Source organism: Thamnophis sirtalis, unplaced genomic scaffold (genome assembly GCF_051295495.1).
Source record: "Thamnophis sirtalis isolate CommonGarterSnake01/CBP01778 unplaced genomic scaffold, rThaSir2_p1.2 scaffold_13, whole genome shotgun sequence".
NCBI classification, from domain to species: Eukaryota; Metazoa; Chordata; class Lepidosauria; order Squamata; family Natricidae; genus Thamnophis; species Thamnophis sirtalis.
Genome location: NW_028261393.1, coordinates 31,522,784 through 31,542,559, shown reverse-complemented (window position 1 = coordinate 31,542,559; position 19,776 = coordinate 31,522,784). Strand labels below are relative to the sequence as shown.

At 46.3% G+C, this 19,776-nt stretch overlaps 2 protein-coding genes across 2 annotated transcripts in view; both read left to right on the top strand.

Annotated features, from left to right (window-relative positions):
- Positions 1-2,000: 2,000 nt before the first annotated feature.
- Positions 2,001-2,870, top strand: MYCBP (MYC binding protein). The gene is made up of 6 exons (XM_014067499.2): positions 2,001-2,058; positions 2,122-2,156; positions 2,255-2,327; positions 2,426-2,474; positions 2,556-2,685; positions 2,791-2,870. The coding sequence occupies exons 2-6, from the start codon at positions 2,142-2,144 to the stop codon at positions 2,833-2,835; spliced, it is 312 nt and encodes a 103-aa protein (XP_013922974.1). The 5' UTR covers positions 2,001-2,058; positions 2,122-2,141; the 3' UTR covers positions 2,836-2,870.
- A 1,516-nt stretch (positions 2,871-4,386) lies between these two features.
- The window catches only part of LOC148043120 (ras-related GTP-binding protein C-like), a 29,802-nt gene continuing 14,412 nt past the window's right edge, over positions 4,387-19,776 (top strand). Inside the window, exons 1-6 of the mRNA XM_087726998.1 lie at positions 4,387-4,668; positions 4,767-4,970; positions 5,205-5,404; positions 6,606-6,720; positions 7,145-7,287; positions 7,909-8,057. Coding sequence (XP_087583124.1) covers positions 4,402-4,668; positions 4,767-4,970; positions 5,205-5,404; positions 6,606-6,720; positions 7,145-7,287; positions 7,909-8,057 — 1,078 coding nt within the window. The 5' untranslated portion in view covers positions 4,387-4,401. The remainder of the gene's footprint in view (positions 4,669-4,766; positions 4,971-5,204; positions 5,405-6,605; positions 6,721-7,144; positions 7,288-7,908; positions 8,058-19,776) is intronic.

Here is a 19,776-nt window from a genome sequence, read left to right as displayed (position 1 = left end):
GATCCCAGAGTCACCCAACCAGCTTTCACAGTTAAGGCAGGACTAGAACTTGCCGTTGCCTGGTTTCCACCCTTTAGTAAATAAACTGGCCCAGAGTGCGGTGTTTGTGGCTACTAGTATAGGCAGCATCCAGAGGGTTGGGGCAAGCAATATCACATCAAGGAAGCAATTCTGGCTTTCAAGGCCTACCTGGTGGCCCCCAAATCAACCCCAACAAGAGCCCCAGAAATTCTGGTGAGTGAGCCTCGGGACAAGCCATCATAGCCTCGACTCCAACCCGTGTGGGATTCATTGTCTAGTTTTGAAATAAACTAACACCAGCCAAAACTTCTGAGAGAGAACAATGGGGATTTTATTTCCTACTTCGCAAAGAGGTTACCCCCATGTACACGCAGATACAGTGGACACACCTTAACTTGGTCGGCAACCTGCGGCTGGGGTCGCATGCGGCTCTTTGGGCCCTCTGCTATGGCTCCCTGTTGGGTGATTCCACCACTGGCTGGCCCCACCCCTCAGCCTCCCCATCATTCTCACCTGACCTGAGAAAGTAAGGGCAACGGCCGGGAGGGGGGATGGAGTAGTGGCTGCAGCTGATTTTCCAGCACCTCCCTCTTGCTGGAGCTTTTTCAGCCCTTGTTCGTGCTGCGTGTGCCTTGGTCGCTTGCTCTCTGGCCCAAGACACTGACCCAACCTGGCCGGAACTGACTGCTGTGACGGAGCCCAGGAGAGTGCGCATAAGTGGGGAGACTCTTTTCAAGCGAGCGCCTGTCCACCCCACGCACGCTTTTGCTGCACTTTGGCCGAGCTCGGCCGCTGACTTGAGGAGGATCTTCCCACTTGTGCGCACCCTCCTGGTCTCGCCACAGCCAGCCAGGGAATGGTGAGAAGGAGGGGTGCAAGCACACAAGCAGGATCCTCTCCTGGGCTGAGATCAAGGACTCCTCCTTCCGCTGCCACCACTGCATCCTCAGAGTAGCTAGCTGAGCTGTGCAGGAGAGCCAGAGCTCCTCCCTTCCTGCATTTGGTGGAGGTGGCAGCTGCTCCTCCCTCTTCCTGAGCTGATATGAAGGGAATCCCGTATGGGGGGGGGGGAGAGAATGGGATAAGGACAGAGAAATGAAAGAGCTGGAGGGAGAGAATGAGAGAGAGGAAAATAAATGAGAGAGAAGAGGGAAAGAAAGAAAGAGAAAAAGGAAGAACATAAATGAGAGGGAGAGAGACAGATACCCATTTCCCACAGAAAAAAACAGGAGCTGCTAAAGCTGGGTAGGGATGGCTGAGGGGGGATGTGTGTCATGTGACTGGGTGGGAGTGACATTGAATTGACCACGCCCACCCAGGTTTTGTAGCTCCCGGTGTTTTCTGTGGAAAACGGGTCCAAACGGCTCTGAGTGTTCAAGGTTGCAGCCCCCCCCCCAACTCCACCAGGGTTTGACTTATAGTCTCTATTGCCCTTACAAATGTACCTCCCACTGTCTCCTGATTGGCTTAGTACTCATGCCGTCACAGCCTATCCCAAGCGTCTAAAGCGAATATATTTCTTCCGTCCCAATTACATCTCCCACGACTCTGATTCAGAGGCTGCCATGTCAGCTGGCAGTTTCTGTAACAACCTCGGCTCTCTTTCCCCACGCCCAGTAAATGGCTCCCTGCCGCTTCAGCCGCAGCCTCCCAAAGGGAGCTCCTCAGGGAGGCTGCACGGAGCGGCCTCTTGACTTCACCTCCACTTCCGACTTCCGCAGCTCCTCCAACTCCAACGGCTCCCAATCACCCAAAGGGGCTCCGTGGCGAGGATCCTGCCCAGCGGGGAGGGAGCTCAGCCGGAGAACCGCGAGGCTAGGCGGCGCACACAGGAGGGCCCGGCCCTTTCATCCCCCTCTGGCCCAAAGAAGCGCAGAGGGGAAGCCGGCGGCGGAAGAGGAGGGGCCCATGGAGGCGGTGCCGCTTGTATCCATGGCGACGCGCGGACGCCGCGGCGCGCTAAAGAGGCGGGCGGCGGCGCACACGTCCTCCCGTTTCATGCGCGGGTGGCCCGGGAGCAGCAGCAGCAGCAGCAGCAGCAGCAGCAGCAGCAGCAGCAGCAGCAGCAGCAGCAGCAGCAGCAGCAGCAGCAGCAGCAGCGAGAGGAGCCGAAGGGGCCCATGGCCAGCTACAAGGTGAGGGGAGGGGGGGGCGCCACCGTGACCGGGCTTGTGGGGGCGGGGGCGGAGTGCGCTTGACTCCCTCCTTCCTTCCCTCCCGCCCTGCGGTGTAGGCCGCCGACTCCAAGAGGGAGCAGTTCCGGCGTTACCTGGAGAAGTCCGGCGTGATGGACACCCTAACCAAAGGTAAGGTGGCTTGGCGCTGAGGGTGGGTTTGGGTGCGAGGTGCCGTTCGTTTCTGCCTGCCGGGTCGCCAGCGCCGCTTCCGCTTTCTCGCCCTGCAGTGCTGGTGGCGTTGTACGAGGAGCCCGAGAAGCCCAGCTGCGCCCTCGAGTATCCTTGGCCGGGCGGAGCGGGTGGGAGGGCCGGGCTGGGCCTTGGGAGGCGTCACGGCCCTTGACTGCCGCCTCAAAGCTTCCTGAAACACCACCTGGGAGCCGCGGCTCCGGAGAACCCCGAGGTGGAAGTCCTCCGCCTGGAGGTGGCCGAGATGAAAGAGAAGTATGAAGCCCTCCTGGAAGAAAACCGGAAGCTGAAAGCCAAGGTAAAGCAGTTTCCCGGGAGGCCTAGGCCTTTCGCTGGGGAGAATCGACCTCCAGGTGGGCTCCTTGCGTCTGGGGGAGACTAACCACCTCACCCTTCTTTTCAGCTGGCCCAGTACGAACCGCCGCAAGAAGAGAAGCGGGGAGAATAAGCCTTGTACATGTCTCAATAAAAGATCTTAAAGGACGGGTGTCTGGGAGTCTTGCAACTTTTTCTTGTGGCCATGGTTTTGCTTAGAGGGCTGTTTGGGTAGGCCCTTTCAGTGCAAAGCTGAATAACTTGTTCTGCAACTGTTTGAAGTTACAATGAGGCTGATCCTTGGGGTTCTGGCCACCCTAGCACACCTGTGGTCATAATATGGGCACTTGGCAACCATTTCACATTTACAACTGATTGTAGCACTTCATTATTGCATGTTCTCCATTTGCAACCTTCCCTGCTGGCTTCCCCTAACTGCATCCTCACTCAGTCCATCTACTTGGACTGATGCTTCCTGACCAGTATTACTCCCCAATGCACCTTTCCTGATCTGCACACCCTTGTTTCCTCTCCCACTGGCCAGCCACCACTTGTCTGCCTGCTGTCCTTGGACTTGTAAGTTTGTGTGAAGCCAGCAGGAAGTAGTCACATCTAATAATGTGGAATTCAGTTAGCAGTGGTATCTGGGACTACAAAGATTGCCATTGCTAAGGAAAAGGTCAAAAAGTCATGACAGCATCACTCAAGGACAACATTCCAATTGCCACTGTAAGTTGACCATTGCCTGTAGGTCTAGGTATGATCTATAACTTTAGTTTATATATATATATATATATATATATATATATATATATATATATATATATATATATATATATATATATATATATATATATATATATATATATATATATATATGTGTGGGGGGGGGGGGGTGTATGTACACACACACACACACACACACAAAGTGTAACAAAAAGGCAACAGTAAAAATATTGGGTTTCTGCCTGGATGGTCTCTTGTGACAAGCCGAAGGACAGAGAATGGAAGTAGTGATCTTCCATATTTGGGCATACCGGGGGTTGTATATATATATATATATATATATACAACCCCCGGTATGGCCAAATATGGAAGATCACTACTTCCATTCTCTGTCCTTCGGCTATATATCTCTCTCAACTAAAGTTATTGATCAGTGACAATGTTCTAATATTCTGGAATATTTCCTCACATTACAGAGTTAAGATGTTATTTACTCGTTGAAAAGATGAAATCTGCCTAGTACATGGTTATGGCAATAAAGGAAAATAAGATAAAAAGCTGAAAAGTACAGGTGTAAAATAAGGTAAACTTTTCTAATGAGGCAAATCAAGAGCAAAAAATTATAGAATAGAAATCTAATATACTTTTTACAACTACAAATGTAACTAGTGGTTGGCATTAACTTCGTTTATACGGCTTTTTGGAGAATTATATAGAGTTGTTACTCAATTTAAAACCAAATTACAGTCAGGTCTTCCCTTCGTGGGGCGCCGATCGCGAAGTGCCCGGAGTCTGGAGGGGCCTCGGCTGCGCTGGCTGTCGCTTGCCTGCCGCTTGCCTGCCTTGTAACCGGCCGGTCGGTGGGGGCAGCCCGGACCCGGAGGCAGGGAGGCGTAGCTGTGGGGAGGGGTCACGTGATCGCCGCGCCGGCGCCAGCCAATCGGCTGGGCGTCCGCCTCGGCCCGGCCTCGTCATGGACGCCATGCCGTTCGGAGCCGCGGGCGCCGCCGAGGAGCCGGCGCAGCTGCCCGCGGCCGGTGTCTTCCCCAAAGACTTCGGCTACGAAGCTGACGAGGCCGAGGCGGGCGAGGACGACGGGGCCGAGCTGGCGGGAGGCGGCGGCGGGATCGGCCTGGCGGGGCCCGGAGGCGGGCTGGGGGCCGGCGGGGGCGACTCCTCCAACCAGCCCCGTATCCTGCTGATGGGGCTGCGGCGGAGCGGGAAGTCCTCGATCCAGAAGGTGTCCTTGGGCGAAGGCCGGGCTCTGCGGGGGCTGGCGAGGCTGCGGGGGGGGGGGAAGAGGCCCGGCCTGAGCAGCCTGTGGTTTGTGCCCGGCAGGTGGTCTTCCACAAAATGTCCCCCAACGAGACGCTCTTTCTGGAGAGCACCAACAAAATCTACAAGGACGACGTCTCCAACAGCTCCTTCGTCAACTTCCAGATCTGGGACTTTCCTGGCCAGATGGATTTCTTCGATCCCACCTTTGACTACGAGATGATCTTCCGAGGCACCGGAGCTCTCATTTACGTCATTGACGCGCAGGTGGGAGGGGGGGACGACAAAGAGTAAGGCTGAGCTCAGTATAAATTAAACACGGTTTGCGGTAATTAACTTGTTATTGTTTCCTCTGCTTTTCTCTCAATTTCTTGGGCTCCAAAGGGCCTAGAAATGGTCCCCAGTCAAAGCTGTTCTTGGGATTCCTGAAAAGATCCAAGAGCTGCAAAAAACACTCAGAGCAATCTTGCAAAAAACAGATATATTCCATTTCTTTTACAGGACGACTACATGGAAGCATTAACCAGACTCCATATTACGGTTTCCAAAGCCTACAAAATCAATCCAGACATGAACTTTGAAGTCTTTATTCATAAAGTTGATGGCTTATCGGATGACCATAAAATTGAAACTCAAAGGGACATCCATCAAAGAGCCAATGATGATCTTGCCGATGCTGGCTTAGAAAAACTACATCTTAGGCAAGTGAAATTTCTGTAGTTTCTTAAATGCTTTTGAATGGCTGTTACTAATTACAAGTTGGGATCAGAACATGTGAATAGCAGGGAGGCTTCTTTCAGTAAAGAAATACTGTTTTGATTGTACCCATGGCACGATTCCAGAAGTGGTTGCCATTTTCCCCTGGTCAGAAAATGCCACTGCCGAGTGCCCCAACAACAAAATGCTGCATTTTGCTGCCTTAACAAGGTCTGAAAGCTGTAGAAAGCACTCTGCAATCCGCCTTAAGCACACCTTGTTCCCAGGCTGCACGATGGCAACCCGAATGTGGCTGCCCTTTTGTCTCACGCACAAAGTGCTTCCAGCTTCCAGAACTGTGCCATGCAGCCGCGCGATAAAGCAATCCATTCCAGTGCTCTGGAAGAGGAGGAGGGTGTTTGGGAATCAGCCCCGTGGAGACCCAGTGAAAGTGGGAAAAGTTCTGTGAGGCCAGAGGGCAAGAAGTGGAGCATGGGGGACATGGAGGTGGTGGTGCAGGAGGCCTTGGGAGGGCCAGGGCAGGCAGGCCTGGGCCTCTACTCAGCTTCCAAGGGCCTTCCCCATGCCTGAGGCACCTCATGCTCCACTTAATGACCTGCACGCTTGTTTAACGATTCAGCACTACTTTTTGGGTGGGGAAGGGAATAGCCAAAGCCCAGAATATATTTTTTCTGAATTTCAACTGCTGTCACAATTCACAAGTCTCCTTTTTTCTCATCTGGTATTTTTCTGATTGTATCATTTTCTTGAATTTCTGAAAACCAAAATTTGGTTCCCGCTGAACAAAGTTCTCTCCCCTCTCACCTGTTAGTCCGTTTCTTGATTTGGTATAAATATAGTATTTCTAAACAGGTCATTTATTTACTTACCAAGCAGTTTATTAATTGGTTAATTGCAATGAAAATATTAGTGTAGATTTCTTAATCTTTTTTTCCAGTGCCTAATTTTTAAGAGACAAGCACTAACCAATGTATTTAGATTAGGGTTTAATGTGCCATGCAGATCCTGGTTGTTTCAGTAAATCATAACTGTGTTAGTTAGTTAATTGTGAATCACACAAAGAAATGAATTTCAACAGATTCCAGTTGGGGGATGATATCAGTGGTGGTATTAGCTTGGCCAAAACAGCAGGTAACATTTGAAACCATTCCGGTAACTAATTATAGAGTTCTTTTTTTTTTTTAGCTTTTATTTGACCAGCATCTATGATCACTCAATATTTGAGGCCTTCAGTAAGGTGGTGCAGAAACTCATTCCACAGCTGCCCACTTTGGAAAACTTGCTGAATATCTTTATATCAGTAAGTAGCAGTTAATTACTCCACATTTTGAAAGGGTGACTAACGTGGCGAAAGTTATTAGGTGAGTGGTTTTCATTTAGGAGATAGTGAAATTGACACCAAGAGATCTTGGAAAGAACTTTTGCCTCCAAAGCAGAGGTGGGTTGGAGACTGCTTAATCTGGGTGAGTTTTAACAGATTATTTGGTTTATATTAGACATTTTAAATTAGTAATCTTTATATATCAAAGATTTGGATTACACGCTAGTAGAATTATTAAAATATGTGGTGGGTTCAATAATTCCTTTGTATTGTGGTTATTTTTACCTCCTAAGTATATACAATCAAGAATTGCAAAATAAATAAAAGCAAATGGATCTTGGGACAGATGTGGGCATTTGTGAGATGCAATCTTAATTTAAACCTGTCTTTTCATTTTCTGAAGAACTCTGGGATTGAGAAAGCTTTTCTTTTTGATGTTGTCAGCAAGATCTATATTGCAACAGACAGTTCCCCTGTTGACATGCAGTCCTATGAGCTATGTTGCGACATGATTGACGTCGTCATTGATGTTTCTTGCATATATGGGTAAGTAAATGCTCTAGAAGTATAGAACAACAATCGTGAAAGAAGCCAGTGACTTGTTTACTGTTCAGGGATATTTTGAGAAATGCAGGATAATCTTAAAATTGTGAAGCATTTAGTTTATAAAATGGGCGATGCTATGCCGCCTTGCTTATTGTTGGCATAATTTTGTCAACAAAACTGATTTGGTCTAGAATCCTGAGCAAGCGTCTTATGAAACCTGGTATGTCTCACGTCATGATCACAGTACAGGTATTTCTGTCAAAATGTAACTGCTGCCCAGAGTTACCTTGTGAATAAGATGGGCAGCATATAAATTTAATGAATAAATAACATAACAATTATGGTAATTGGTAAATATGGTATTATGGTAAGCTGACTTTTATATTAATATAAACTTATATTTATATAAATGTAAGGATATTAAAACATTTGTAGATTAATCAAGCTAAAAAGCAAATGTACATTTCTGAAGTTGTCATAAATTGTAAAAGTGATAAATTTGTTGTAAATTTCTGTTCAGTTGCTCAAATATAAATGAGGCATCTGAGTTGTATCAAGTTTTAAGTGCTCAGTCTAAAACTCAGGTATGCTGAACAATCTTTCTCCTTCAACCTATTCTAGGCTAAAAGAAGATGGCAGCGGTAGTGCATATGACGAGGAATCTATGGCAATTATTAAACTCAATAACACAACTGTTTTATATTTAAAAGAAGTGACAAAATTTCTAGCCTTGGTGTGTATCCTCAGAGAAGAAAGCTTTGAACGCAAAGGTGAGCAAATGGGCTTGTGCGCCTCATAATTTTGTTCTGTCAATCAATCAATCTTTATTACAGTCATAGACAGCAGCACAAATATCACCATTAAAAACAATAATCATGATTTTGTTATTTTTTCTAAAATAGAAAATACGCTCTGCTTCAAACTCAGGGCAGTTTCATGTGAAATATTTAGTCTGAGCTGGCTGTGTCCTAGTGAGGTGAAAGTTGGAATATACTACAAGTGTTCCAAGTATCATATAGGGAGCAACAGTAGAAATGTTTCAGTTCTCGTAATGTCCTTCCGTTTCATCTATTAGTTCCACAAAACTATCATGAGAAATTGCTTTAAAACTGCATTAAACATTGCCCAAACAGACAATGAGATAATTATCTTAGCATGGGAGGGAGGGTGATTTCTCTAACTCAGGAATCCCCAACTCCTGGGCCGTGGACTGGTGTTGGTCCACGACCTGTTAGGAACTGGGCCATACAAGAGGTGGGTGAGAGAGCAAAGCTTTATCTGTGCATGGACAGGATCTAGGTTCCACGTGAAACCATCCCCACCTAGTCCATGGAAGACAATTTTTCTTCCGAAATTGGTCCCTGGTGCCAGAAAGGTTAAAGACCGCTGCTGTAATACATTAGCTAAGGAGCCACAGGATAAATTACAATACACACGTGCGCACGGACATACACACACACACGTCAGCCACTCAGAGTCACCGAGAAGGAGCAGGTGGCCAGATAAATTTTCTAAAATAAGTGTTTGAACCATTGTACAAATGACAATCACAGAAAAAGGACATTATCCTAAAATGACATTAAATGCCAGATAGCATAGGTAGTCCTTGAATTATGGCAATTGGAACTGTTTGAAAATTGCTTGGATTGATATAATCTGAATCTGTCCCCTTTTAGTCTGTCTGTTAGAAGACTAATATACATTTTCAAATATTTGCACAGAATTCTCTCTGTTTTCCAAAATGCTTTTTAAAGAGAATTATTTGATAACCTTTTTGGAGACTTTTTTTTTAATAAAATATTTTTAATTTTTAATTTAAAACAAATAGATCATCCTTCTTTACATGCTATAGAAAGTATATCAGTTGATTACAAAAGAAACTTTTGTGCATCTCTTCCACAGTCAACAAACATAGTTTAGTTTCAGTTTCACTTTATTTGTATGCCGCCCTTTTCCCTGGGGGGACTCAGGGCGGCTCACAGTTCAAAAGGGGTGGGGGAAGGACAAACAATTTACAACATAAAAGCACTACATCATTTAAGAACTCAACAATAACACAATTCAAGTAGGGGTTAGAGTCTTTAACCCCAGGCCAGCCGGGATAGCCAGATTTTAAGTGCGGCGCGGAAGGTCTGGAGGGTGGTGAGGGTCCGGATCTCCACGGGGAGTTCGTTCCAGAGGGTCGGAGCAGCCACCGAGAAGGCTCTCCTCCGAGTAGTTGCCAGTCTACACTGGCTGGCGGATGGAATTCGGAGGAGGCCTAATCTATGCGATCTTATCGGTCTAGTGGAGGTGATTGGCAGTAGGCGGTCTCTCAAGTACCCAGATCCAATACCATGAAGGCCTTTGTAGATGACAAGTAGCACCTTGAAGCGCACCTGGAGATCAACAGGCAGCCAGTGCAGCTCGCGGAGGATAGGTGTTACGTGGGTGAATCAAGTTGCACCCACGATCGCTCGCGCGGCTGCATTCTGGACCAGCTGAAGTCGCGAAATACTCTTCAAGGGCAGCCCCATGTAGAGCACATTACAGTACTCCAGCCTAGAGGTCACAAGGGCATGAGTGACTGTTGTGAGAGCCTCCCGGTTCAGGTAGGGACGCAACTGGTGCACCAGGCAAACCTGGGCAAATGCCTCCCTGGTTACAGCTGACAAATGGTGTTCAAAAGTCAGCTGAAGGTCCAGGAGGACTCCCAAGTTGCGAACCCTATCTGAGGGGCGTACAATTTGACCCCCCAGCCTGAGAGATGGAACACTTGGCCAATTAGTAGGAGGGAAGCACAGCAGCGACTCGGTCTTATCTGGATTGAGTACAAGCTTGTTAACCCCCATCCAGTCCCTAACAGCCTCGAGGCCCTGGCTCATCACATCCATCGCTTCATTGAGTTGGCACGGGGCGGACAGATACAGCTGCGTATCGTCCACATACTGGTGGTATTTTATCCCGTGCCGTCGAATGATCTCACCCAGCGGTTTCATGTAGATGTTGAAAAGAAGGGACAGGACCGAACCCTGCGGCACCCCATGTGTTAGGGGCCTAGGGGTCGATCTCTGCCCTCCGACTAACACCGACTGCAACCTGTCCGAGAGGTAAGAGGAGAACCACTGTAAAACAGTGCCTCCCACCCCCACCTCCCGCAGTCGTCGCAGAAGGATACCATGGTCAATGGTATCGAAAGCCGCCGAGAGGTCAAGGAGCACCAGGATGGAGGCATGGCCTCCATCCCTGGCTCTCCAGAGATCATCGGTCAATGCGACCAAAGCGGTTTCTGTGCTGTAGCCAGGTCTGAAGCCAGACTGGAATGGATCGAGATAACTGGCTTCCTCCAAGGATCGCTGGAGCTGAAAGGCCACCACCTTCTCAACAACCTTCCCCACAAAGGGGAGGTTGGAGACTGGACGATAGTTGTTTAAAATGGCTGGATCCAAGGATGGTTTCTTCAGGAGGGGTCTCACCACCACCGCCTTTAAAGCGGGGGGAAAGATCCCCTCCCGAAGGGAGGCGGTAACAACCGCCTGGATCCAGCCTCGTGTCACCTCTCTGCTGTTTACAACCAGCCAGGAGGGGCACAGGTCCAGCACACATGTGGAGGCGCCAACAGCTCTCATCGCCTTGTCCACGTTCTCAGGGGTAACAGCTTGAAAATCAATCCAGCGATGGCTTACCAGATTATCCCTTAGTGCCTCGGCTGGTTCTGCAGGATTGGAGTCCAGGTCCGCCCGGAGCCGAGCAACCTTGTCTGCGAGGAATTGGACGTAATCCTCAGCCCTGCCCTGCAGCGGATCGCCCGTGTCCCTCCTATTTAGGAGGGAACGGGTTATCCTAAACAGGGCGGCTGGGCGTGACTCAGCGGACGCAATCAGAGAGGCAATATGTGATCTCTTAGACGTCCTGATTGCTTGAATGTATTCTCTGATGCAGGTTGTTAAAAGTGCTCGGCTCGATTCAAATTTACTGGACCTCCAATTGTGCTCTAGGCGTCTCTTCCGGCGCTTCATCTCCCGGAGTTCCTCAGTGAACCAAGGAGCCCTCCGGGATCCACTGCCTCGGAGCGGCCGTAGAGGCGCAATCCGGTTAAGGGACTCCGTCACTGCCGAGTTCCAGGCAGCAACCAGAGTCTCCACCGGACTGCGGGCGAGAGTATCAGGAATAACCCCAAGCTCCGTCTGGAACCCCGAAGGGTCCATAAGTTGCCTGGGGCGGAACCACCTGGTCGGTTCCTCCTCCCTACAGTGGGGGTTTGGTCTCCGAAAGTCAAGCCTCATTAGGTAGTGGTCCGACCATGACAGGGGCAAGATCTCGCTACCCCTCAGACCAAGATCACAATTCCACTGCTCCGAGAGAAATACGAGGTCAAGCGCGTGACCCGCTGAGTGGGTTGGTCCCCGGATTACTTGGGTCAAGCCCATGGTTGTCATGGAAGCCATGAACTCCTGCGCTCCATCAGAGTGTTCACCGAGCGAAGGCAAGTTGAAATCCCCCAGAACCATAAGTCTGGGGAACTCAACTGCCAGCTTGGCTATTGACTCGAGGAGCGAGGGGAGGGCTGCTGCAACGCAGTGCCGACTGGCGACTACGCAGAGGAGAGCCTTCTCAGTTGCAGCTCCGACGCTATGGAACAATCTCCCCGTGGAGATCCGCACCCTCACCACCGCCCAGGCCTTCCGCACGGCCCTCAAGATCTGGCTATCCCGTCAGGCCTGGGGATAGGACTTTACTCTCTCCCCGCCCGAATGCTGAGTGAATGTTGTGCTTTTATTGTTAATTATTTTTTATTCACATTTTCTTTTATGTCTTGTCTTGCACTCCCCTCCCTCATTATTGTAAGCCGCCCTGAGTCCCCTCAGGGAAAAGGGCGGCCTATAAGTGTTCAATAAAACTCTAAAAAAAAAAAAAGTTGGGAGGCAGGTACGTTAGCAGCACACCCACTTGACCCTTGAGGTCCAACTTCACCAGCAGGGACTCACACCCGACAAGCTCCGGAGCAGGGATCCTACGAGGTGCTAGAGACTCTCGGATAACAATGGCCACACCCCCACCCCTTCCCTGGGCCCTCGGCTGCTGGAGCACCTGAAAGCCCTCTGGGCACATCTCTACGAGGGGGACTCCTCCCTCCGGGCCCAGACAGGTTTCAGTAATACATGCCAGGTCTGCCCTCTCGTCTAAAATTAAGTCCCGAACGAGAGGAGCCTTATGAACTACAGACCTGGCATTTAGCGACAGCAGCCTGAGACCAGGGTCCTGATTACTCGCGCCATCTGGCCTTGGAGTGGGACTCATAGGGCCGGAAGGAGGGATCTCTGTAACATACGAGCCCTCCTTCCCTGGTAATGGCCAGCCCTAAAGTCCCCGCCATATCTGCCCCTCCCTGTTAAGACCGTAATGCTCTGGCCCACTCCCGTGTCCGTAGTCCCTCCACCCACCCCCATAGTCCCCGCATTTTCCGACAGGCCCTTCGAATCAGTCATCCTGAGATTGGAGTAGGCCCAGCTCCCCCCACACTTCTGCGAAGCACTCAGTGTGGGGGAACCCGGTTCCCATCCCAGTCTCACTTACTTATCCAAACACTCAATCACTCACTCACACCCCCGGAAGAAATTTTAAAAATACAACAATATGATAAAAAGGAAATTACACAAGTCTAAAAGTGGGGTCATTTGCTTACAGTCATACACATCCACACTACTTACAAGGAAAAATTTGCGCAGGTATAAAAAGGTGATAAAAATACGCGAGTAGTCCATACATAAAAATATAAGTCCAAAGGGCAACAGCACGGTGATAGACACAGTCCAGGGGGAGAGATGTAGAACTAAGAGTCCAGCGGGGTAAGTCCATAAAGGTGAAACGTAATTGGAGGAGCCAGCTAAGGTAGATGGTAAAGATGGTAAGCAAGAAAGCCCCCCCCAGCCACAAAAGAGGGCAAACCGGGGGGGCCTTGCATGCCCAATAAGGTGGATTGTAGATTGTAGATTGAAAGGCGCTGGGTGGGGGGGGAGGGTTCCAGAGGGCTGTAATGGTGGCTACAAGCTAGCCACTTGATCACACTAAGTCCTAACTCACCCATCCAGGCTAGCCACCCGTTCACCCGTTTCACGCTGACGAAATAGACCAGGCGGCTGAGTCGGGGGGTTTTCCGGGCAGCTTCGGCGAGCCCATGGAACAGCAAGCCAGCAGCAGCCAACATAATAGTAGTTTAAAAAGTCAGGGCGGCAGTCATAGCAGCAGGAGGGGGGGGGGAAGATTATCTCAGCCAGCAGATGGGAGAGAGTCGAAGCTCTCTCAGGCCAGCCAGGTCGCAAAAGAACCCCCAAACGGTATTTCCCAACGTCTCCAACCAAGCTGGATCGCGACGCCTTCCAAACGGCACCCGAGCGGCGTCTTCAAAACGTTTCTCCCAAGGGGGGGGGGAAGCAGGGGGGGGAGATTTCCTCAGCCAGCAGTAGGGGAAGAGTCAAAGCTCTCTCAGGCCGGCTGGATCGTAAAAAAAAAAACCAACGGTATCACCCAAACGACTCTAACCAGGCTGGGTCGCGATGCCTTCCAACGGCACCCGGGCAGCGGCGTCTTCAAACGCTTCACCAATCAGCTGGGCCGCGGTGTCTTCTGAACGGCTCCCGAACGCCGTCGGCGTCTTTCCCAAAAGGCAGCCTCGGAGAGCAATGTCTCTCCAGTCCGCTGCCTGCACTAGACTCCCGGAGAAATCAGTCGTCCCCTGGCCTCTCTCAGCTCGATTTCCGAGGCCAATTTCTCCTTTTTTGGCTGTTTTGAATGTATGAGTGCCGGAGCGATCAGCTCGGCAGACATGTTCCTTCGCACATGCGCACAAGTTCATATTAACTTAAGTATTTTATCTCAAATATTTACACATGTCACCATCATTATATCTTCATTTTCATTTGACTATAATTGTTTAAACATCCTTCATCATAAAATATACCAAAGTTAAATACATAACTACATACTGGCCTTTCAATTACTATTTCTAAAATCCTCCACTAACACTAATAAATCCTTATGTCCTGTTGTAGCTAAACATCCATAATATTTAATAACAAAGTTTTTTAATCCTCCTTTCCAAATCACTGTTTAAAGTTTAGATCCAGTTTCCTTTTGTTATACCCATATCTATATATGCATTGTTATTCTTATCCCTCTTTTATTTGACTATATCCTGTATCATAGCATTTTCCCCCTAATAATCAAAACTTTAATTGTATCTAACGTATTGTTGTTGTTGTTGTTGTTGTTATACAATTGTATCACAGCGGCCAGTTGTTTCGTCAGATTTGGCATTGGTTACTAGTCGGGCCTCACCCAGATCCAAGCAGTGCGGCTTTTCGCATTTGACTGATGGTGATTTTGTCAATTTTTAACTGTTTTAAATGTAATTCCAGTGCTTTTGGAATAGCACCCAGTGTGCCAATTACCACTGGAATTACCACTGCTGGTTTGTGCCATAGTCGTTGAATTTCGATTTTTAAGTCCTGGTATTTTGCGATTTTTTCATGTTCCTTCTTGGCGACCCTGCTATCACCTGGTATTGCAATGTCTATAATTGTGACCTTATTTTTCTCAACCAGTGTGATATCTGGTGTATTATGCGCCAGTATTTTGTATACGGAAATCCCACAAGATCTTGACCATCTGATTTTCAGTGACTTTTTCAGGTTGATGTTCCTACCAGTTTGTTGCTGTTTTAATATTATAATTTTTGCACAAATTCCAATGGATCATTTGTGCTACTGAATTGTGCCGCAATTTATAATCAGTCTGCGTGATTTTTTTGCAGCAGCTGAGTATGTGATCAACAGTTTCATCAACTTCTTTGCAGAGTCTGCATTTGGCATCAAGTCCATATATATACAAGCTGAAGGACAGAGAATGGAAGTAGTGATCTTCCTCCCATAATTGGGCATACCGGGGGTTGTAAAAATCTAATAGAAACTATATATATATATATATATATATATATATATATATATATATATATATATATATATATATATATATATATATATATATATATATATATATATATATATATATATATATATATATATATATATATATATATGCTGATATATATATATATATATATATATATATATATGCTGATATATATATATATATATATATATATATATATGCTGATATATATATATATGCTGATATATATATATATATGCTGATATATATATATATATATATGTTATATTTATGCTGATAAATAAATAAAGGGAGACTAGTATAGATCTATTTCAAGCTATTTAGCTCTCATCAGCTAGCCACACCCTTGTTGGGAATCGAACCTGTGCTCTATTGCCTCTTAGGCAGATGTGTTAAACATTGAGCTACAGAGCTCGACTCCTTAGCAGCCAACCAGGGTGAGAGGTATATATTTAAAGTCACAACCCCTGGTATGCCCAAATATGGGAGGAAGGTCACACTTCCACTCTCTGTCTTCAGCTCGTCACAAGAGACCATCCAGACAGAAACCCAATGTTTTTTACTGTTGCCTTTTTGTTACATTTGTTATATTTATGCTGATAAATAAATAAAGGGAGACTAGTATAGATCTATTTCAAGCTATTTAGCTCTCATCAGCTTAAATATATATCACACTTCCATTCTCTGTTCTTCGCCTCGTCACAAGAGAGAAATGTAACAAAAAGGCAACAGTAAAAAATATTGGGTTTCTGTCTGGATGATCTCTTGTGACGAGCCGAAGACAGAGAGTGGAAGTGTGACCTTCCTCCCATATTTGGGCATACCAGGGGTTGTGACTTTAAATATATACCTCTCACTCTGGCTGGCTGATAAGGAGTATTTATTTATCAGCACAAATATAACATACATACATACATACATACATACATACATACATACATACATACATACATACACACACACACACACACACACACACACACACACACACACACACATAGTTTCTGAGGTTTTCGCGGGAGTTTGTATGTAAGTCTTTGGTTATTTGGGTTTTCTCCCGCGTAAAATCAGAACACAGCCAAGCTGCCACCCAATCAGCTCATACCCCCACTGGCAATTAAAAGGAAGAAACAGCTGCGATCTCACATTGCTCCTGGAAGCACGAAGCCGAGTAAACCAGTCTGAAGATGACGAATGAGACTTCGTCGAAACGTCACCAAGACACTTCCAATTTTACGTGGGAGAAAACCCGAATACCCAAAGACAGACAGACAGACAGACATAAATACATTTATTTATTTATTTATTTATTTAAAGTCACAACCCCTGGTATGCCCAAATATGGGAGGAAGATCACTACTTCCATTCTCTGTCCTTCGGCTCGTCACAAGAGACCATCCAGACAGAAACCCAATATTTTTTACTGTTGCCTTTTTGTTACATTTGTTATATTTGTGCTGATAAATAAATAAAGGGAGACTAGTATAGATCTATTTCAAGCTATTTAGCTCTCATCAGCTAGCCATACCCTTACTGGGAATCGAACCTGTGCTGTATTGCCTCTTAGGCAGATGTGTTAACCACTGAGCTACAGAGCTCGACATTTGACATTTTGACATTTTATTAAGATTTATAGGCCGCCCTTTTCCCTGAGGGGACTCAGGGCAGCTTACAATCTCAGGGAAGGGGGTGCAATATCAAGAGACAAACAATGTGCGAACAGAAGAAAATAATAAAACACAACTTTCATTCAACAGTCAACACTCGGGCGGGTAAATTGGGAACCTATCCCCAGGCCTGATGGGAGAGCCAGGTCTTGAGGGCTGCGCTGAAGGTCTGGATGGTGGTGAGGGTACGGATCTCGACGGGGAGGTCGTTCCACAGGGTCGGAGCTGCAACTCCTTATCAGCCAAGCCAGGGTGAAAGGTATATATTTAAAGTCACAACCCCTGGCATGCCCAAATATGGGAGGAAGATCACTACTTCCATTCTCTGTCCTTCGTTTTCCCCCCCGCTCTCCCAGTGCCGATAAGGCTCTCAAAGGACAGCTGTGGTAAACACTTTGTGCCCTTGGCTCTTATTACTTTTCGTTACGGAGCTTTGAAGTACAAAGACAGTGAAATCAAAGGAGAAGCAGGAACAAATGCGTAGTTTAAAAAAAAACTTCTAGCTTCTAGCCTCCGAGTAGCAGAATTCAATTATTTTCCTTCACTCTCATATCTCAGATTTAAGAGGGACAAAGTTCTTAAATGGAGTTTAATAGCAAATAATAGACAATTTTTGTTAGAGTAGAGAGGGAGATTTTGATCCTTAAGTTGAAAAATAAAGCAGGAAAGAGCCGAAGAAGAAAAACCGGTCCGTTCACTTTAAGAAGAAGGGAGAGAGAGAAAGAAAAATTGCAAGGAGCACTTCAATCCACAAAGTGTAGTTACAAAAAAAAGCACACTAACCAAAACAATCCATTGAAGATCAATTCCGCAACTTCTGCTTAAGGATTTAATTTAGCATATAAAAGAAGCTCTTTGGGCATTTTTTTTTTCAAAACAAAGAATCCACGAGATGATCACACTTTCTCTTTCCGTTTCCTTCCGTTCCTTAGTCGTCCCCACTTCAACAGCCTAGGTTGCCTTTTGTCGCCAGCTTGAAGTCCTTCTCTTGTATCAATCAGAGACTTGCGTTGTCCCTGATATCAGCAAGAGGTGGTCTTCCTATTCACCGTCTCTTCGGGACGGTTTAAGTCAAATGTAAACCCCCCCCAATGGCCAGAACATCGAAACCGCACGTCACCCCCCCCCCCCAGAACATCGAGACCATAGGGACGTTGGCTCCTCCTCCCCTGTCTGGAGAGGTGTTTGAAGGGAGTTGGTTCTTAGGACTGGTTGATGGGTAGTTGTGATGCTATTTTCACCATTCCCATGATGAGACCGGTGTTAATGTCGTTCTCCCTTGATGTGTCCTATGGCTGCTATCGCCTTCGTTGTGGTGATAGGCAAGATGGGGATATGCTTGTGCTGGACGGGATCACTTTGGAGACAACTCAGGGAGGCATGCCACATTTGCCATTCTTGCTTCCGTTGGTTGTGCTGTTTGTCGCTGGACCACATGAAACATAGGTAGCTTTGATGGTTTTCTCTGACAAGGAATAAGTAGAACATCTGCTGGACGTTTTCCAGGATGGCTATGGCTTCCTTTCTGAAGTGATTGAGCATGCTGAGCAGATCGTTGGTGAGGTCAGGCCCTGTGAGAAGCACTTTGTTCAGAGAGAGGCATTGGGATTGCATGCTGGCATCGAAAACTGCTCAAATCTGTCCTGGCTCTTTTTTTTTTTATAATTATTTTTATTGTTTTAGTTAAAAAAAAGAAAAAAATCATCTTTCGTTACATCTTGTTGAAAGCATATCGATTGGTTACAAATATATTCCGTGTGTTTCTTCCACAGTCCTTACATATACTTCATTCAAATCATGTTGTACATTTTAAGTCAAGAAAGAAAAGTTATGTATTTTACTATCCCTGCACTATAATTCTCATTTGGTTGCCATTGTTTAAACATGGTTTTATCTACAATCATTTATATTAGAAGACACAACCACCTACTGGCGTTCATTTGCCATTTCAATAGATCTCCAATACCATTGCACCTTTATGACATGTTCTAAAATTTCTTTGGTTAAGTAAGATATCTAAGCATCCCCCCCCCCCCGTAACACACCTGTATGTATCATTGAATATTGTCCTTTAACATTTCATTGTTATTATTGTAGTTAACTAAAGGTTATTTACTGATTATTTCACCTCTCATCTCCAGACCCACACAGTATTATAACTTTATAACCGTCTTTAAACAATGATTTATTAATAAGATTTATAGGACTTTTCCCTCAATCCCAAATTAGTTAATTACGTGCTAAGAAAATGAAGATTGGACACCTAAGACAATCTAAGAGATATTAACATTTCTACTTGACAATCACCCAGAATGTACATTAGCATTTCTATGGCCTGGTTATTTATCCTAACTAGGCTTATTATTTCTCTATTAGTATCATAGTAAATTTATGTTAATGGATAAGCATTCAATGCTAATCTAAAACAGTCTATAAGGTACTAAAATCTCTACTTAATAATCATCAAAAATTAACTAGCTTTTTTCCATCAATTGGCATTATTTACCATTATCTTTCCAGTAACAAAATGGTCTTTCATCACTCGCCAGTTGTTGTGTCAATTCTCTGTCCAGAACCTTTCCAGGGTTTAAGACTTCTCTCCGCACTTTAAAGCTTAAACGATCTCTCATGTAGTTTTGTTGCCCTTGAGTTGTTATTGATGTAAGCTTAACTTTGGTTGTCAGGTTTCTTTCTGAATAGATTTGTCTTATTAACTCCATCTTTTTCGCCCTTTCTTTTTCTCCTACATCTTGGAGTTTGGGGTGGAATACCAAATTATCAAAGTCACTTTCCCAGCTTCCCTTCTTTCCACCTTCACTCACGTTTACTCCATTTATAAGTTCATCTGAGTTCTTACCTTTGTTTTCTGTAA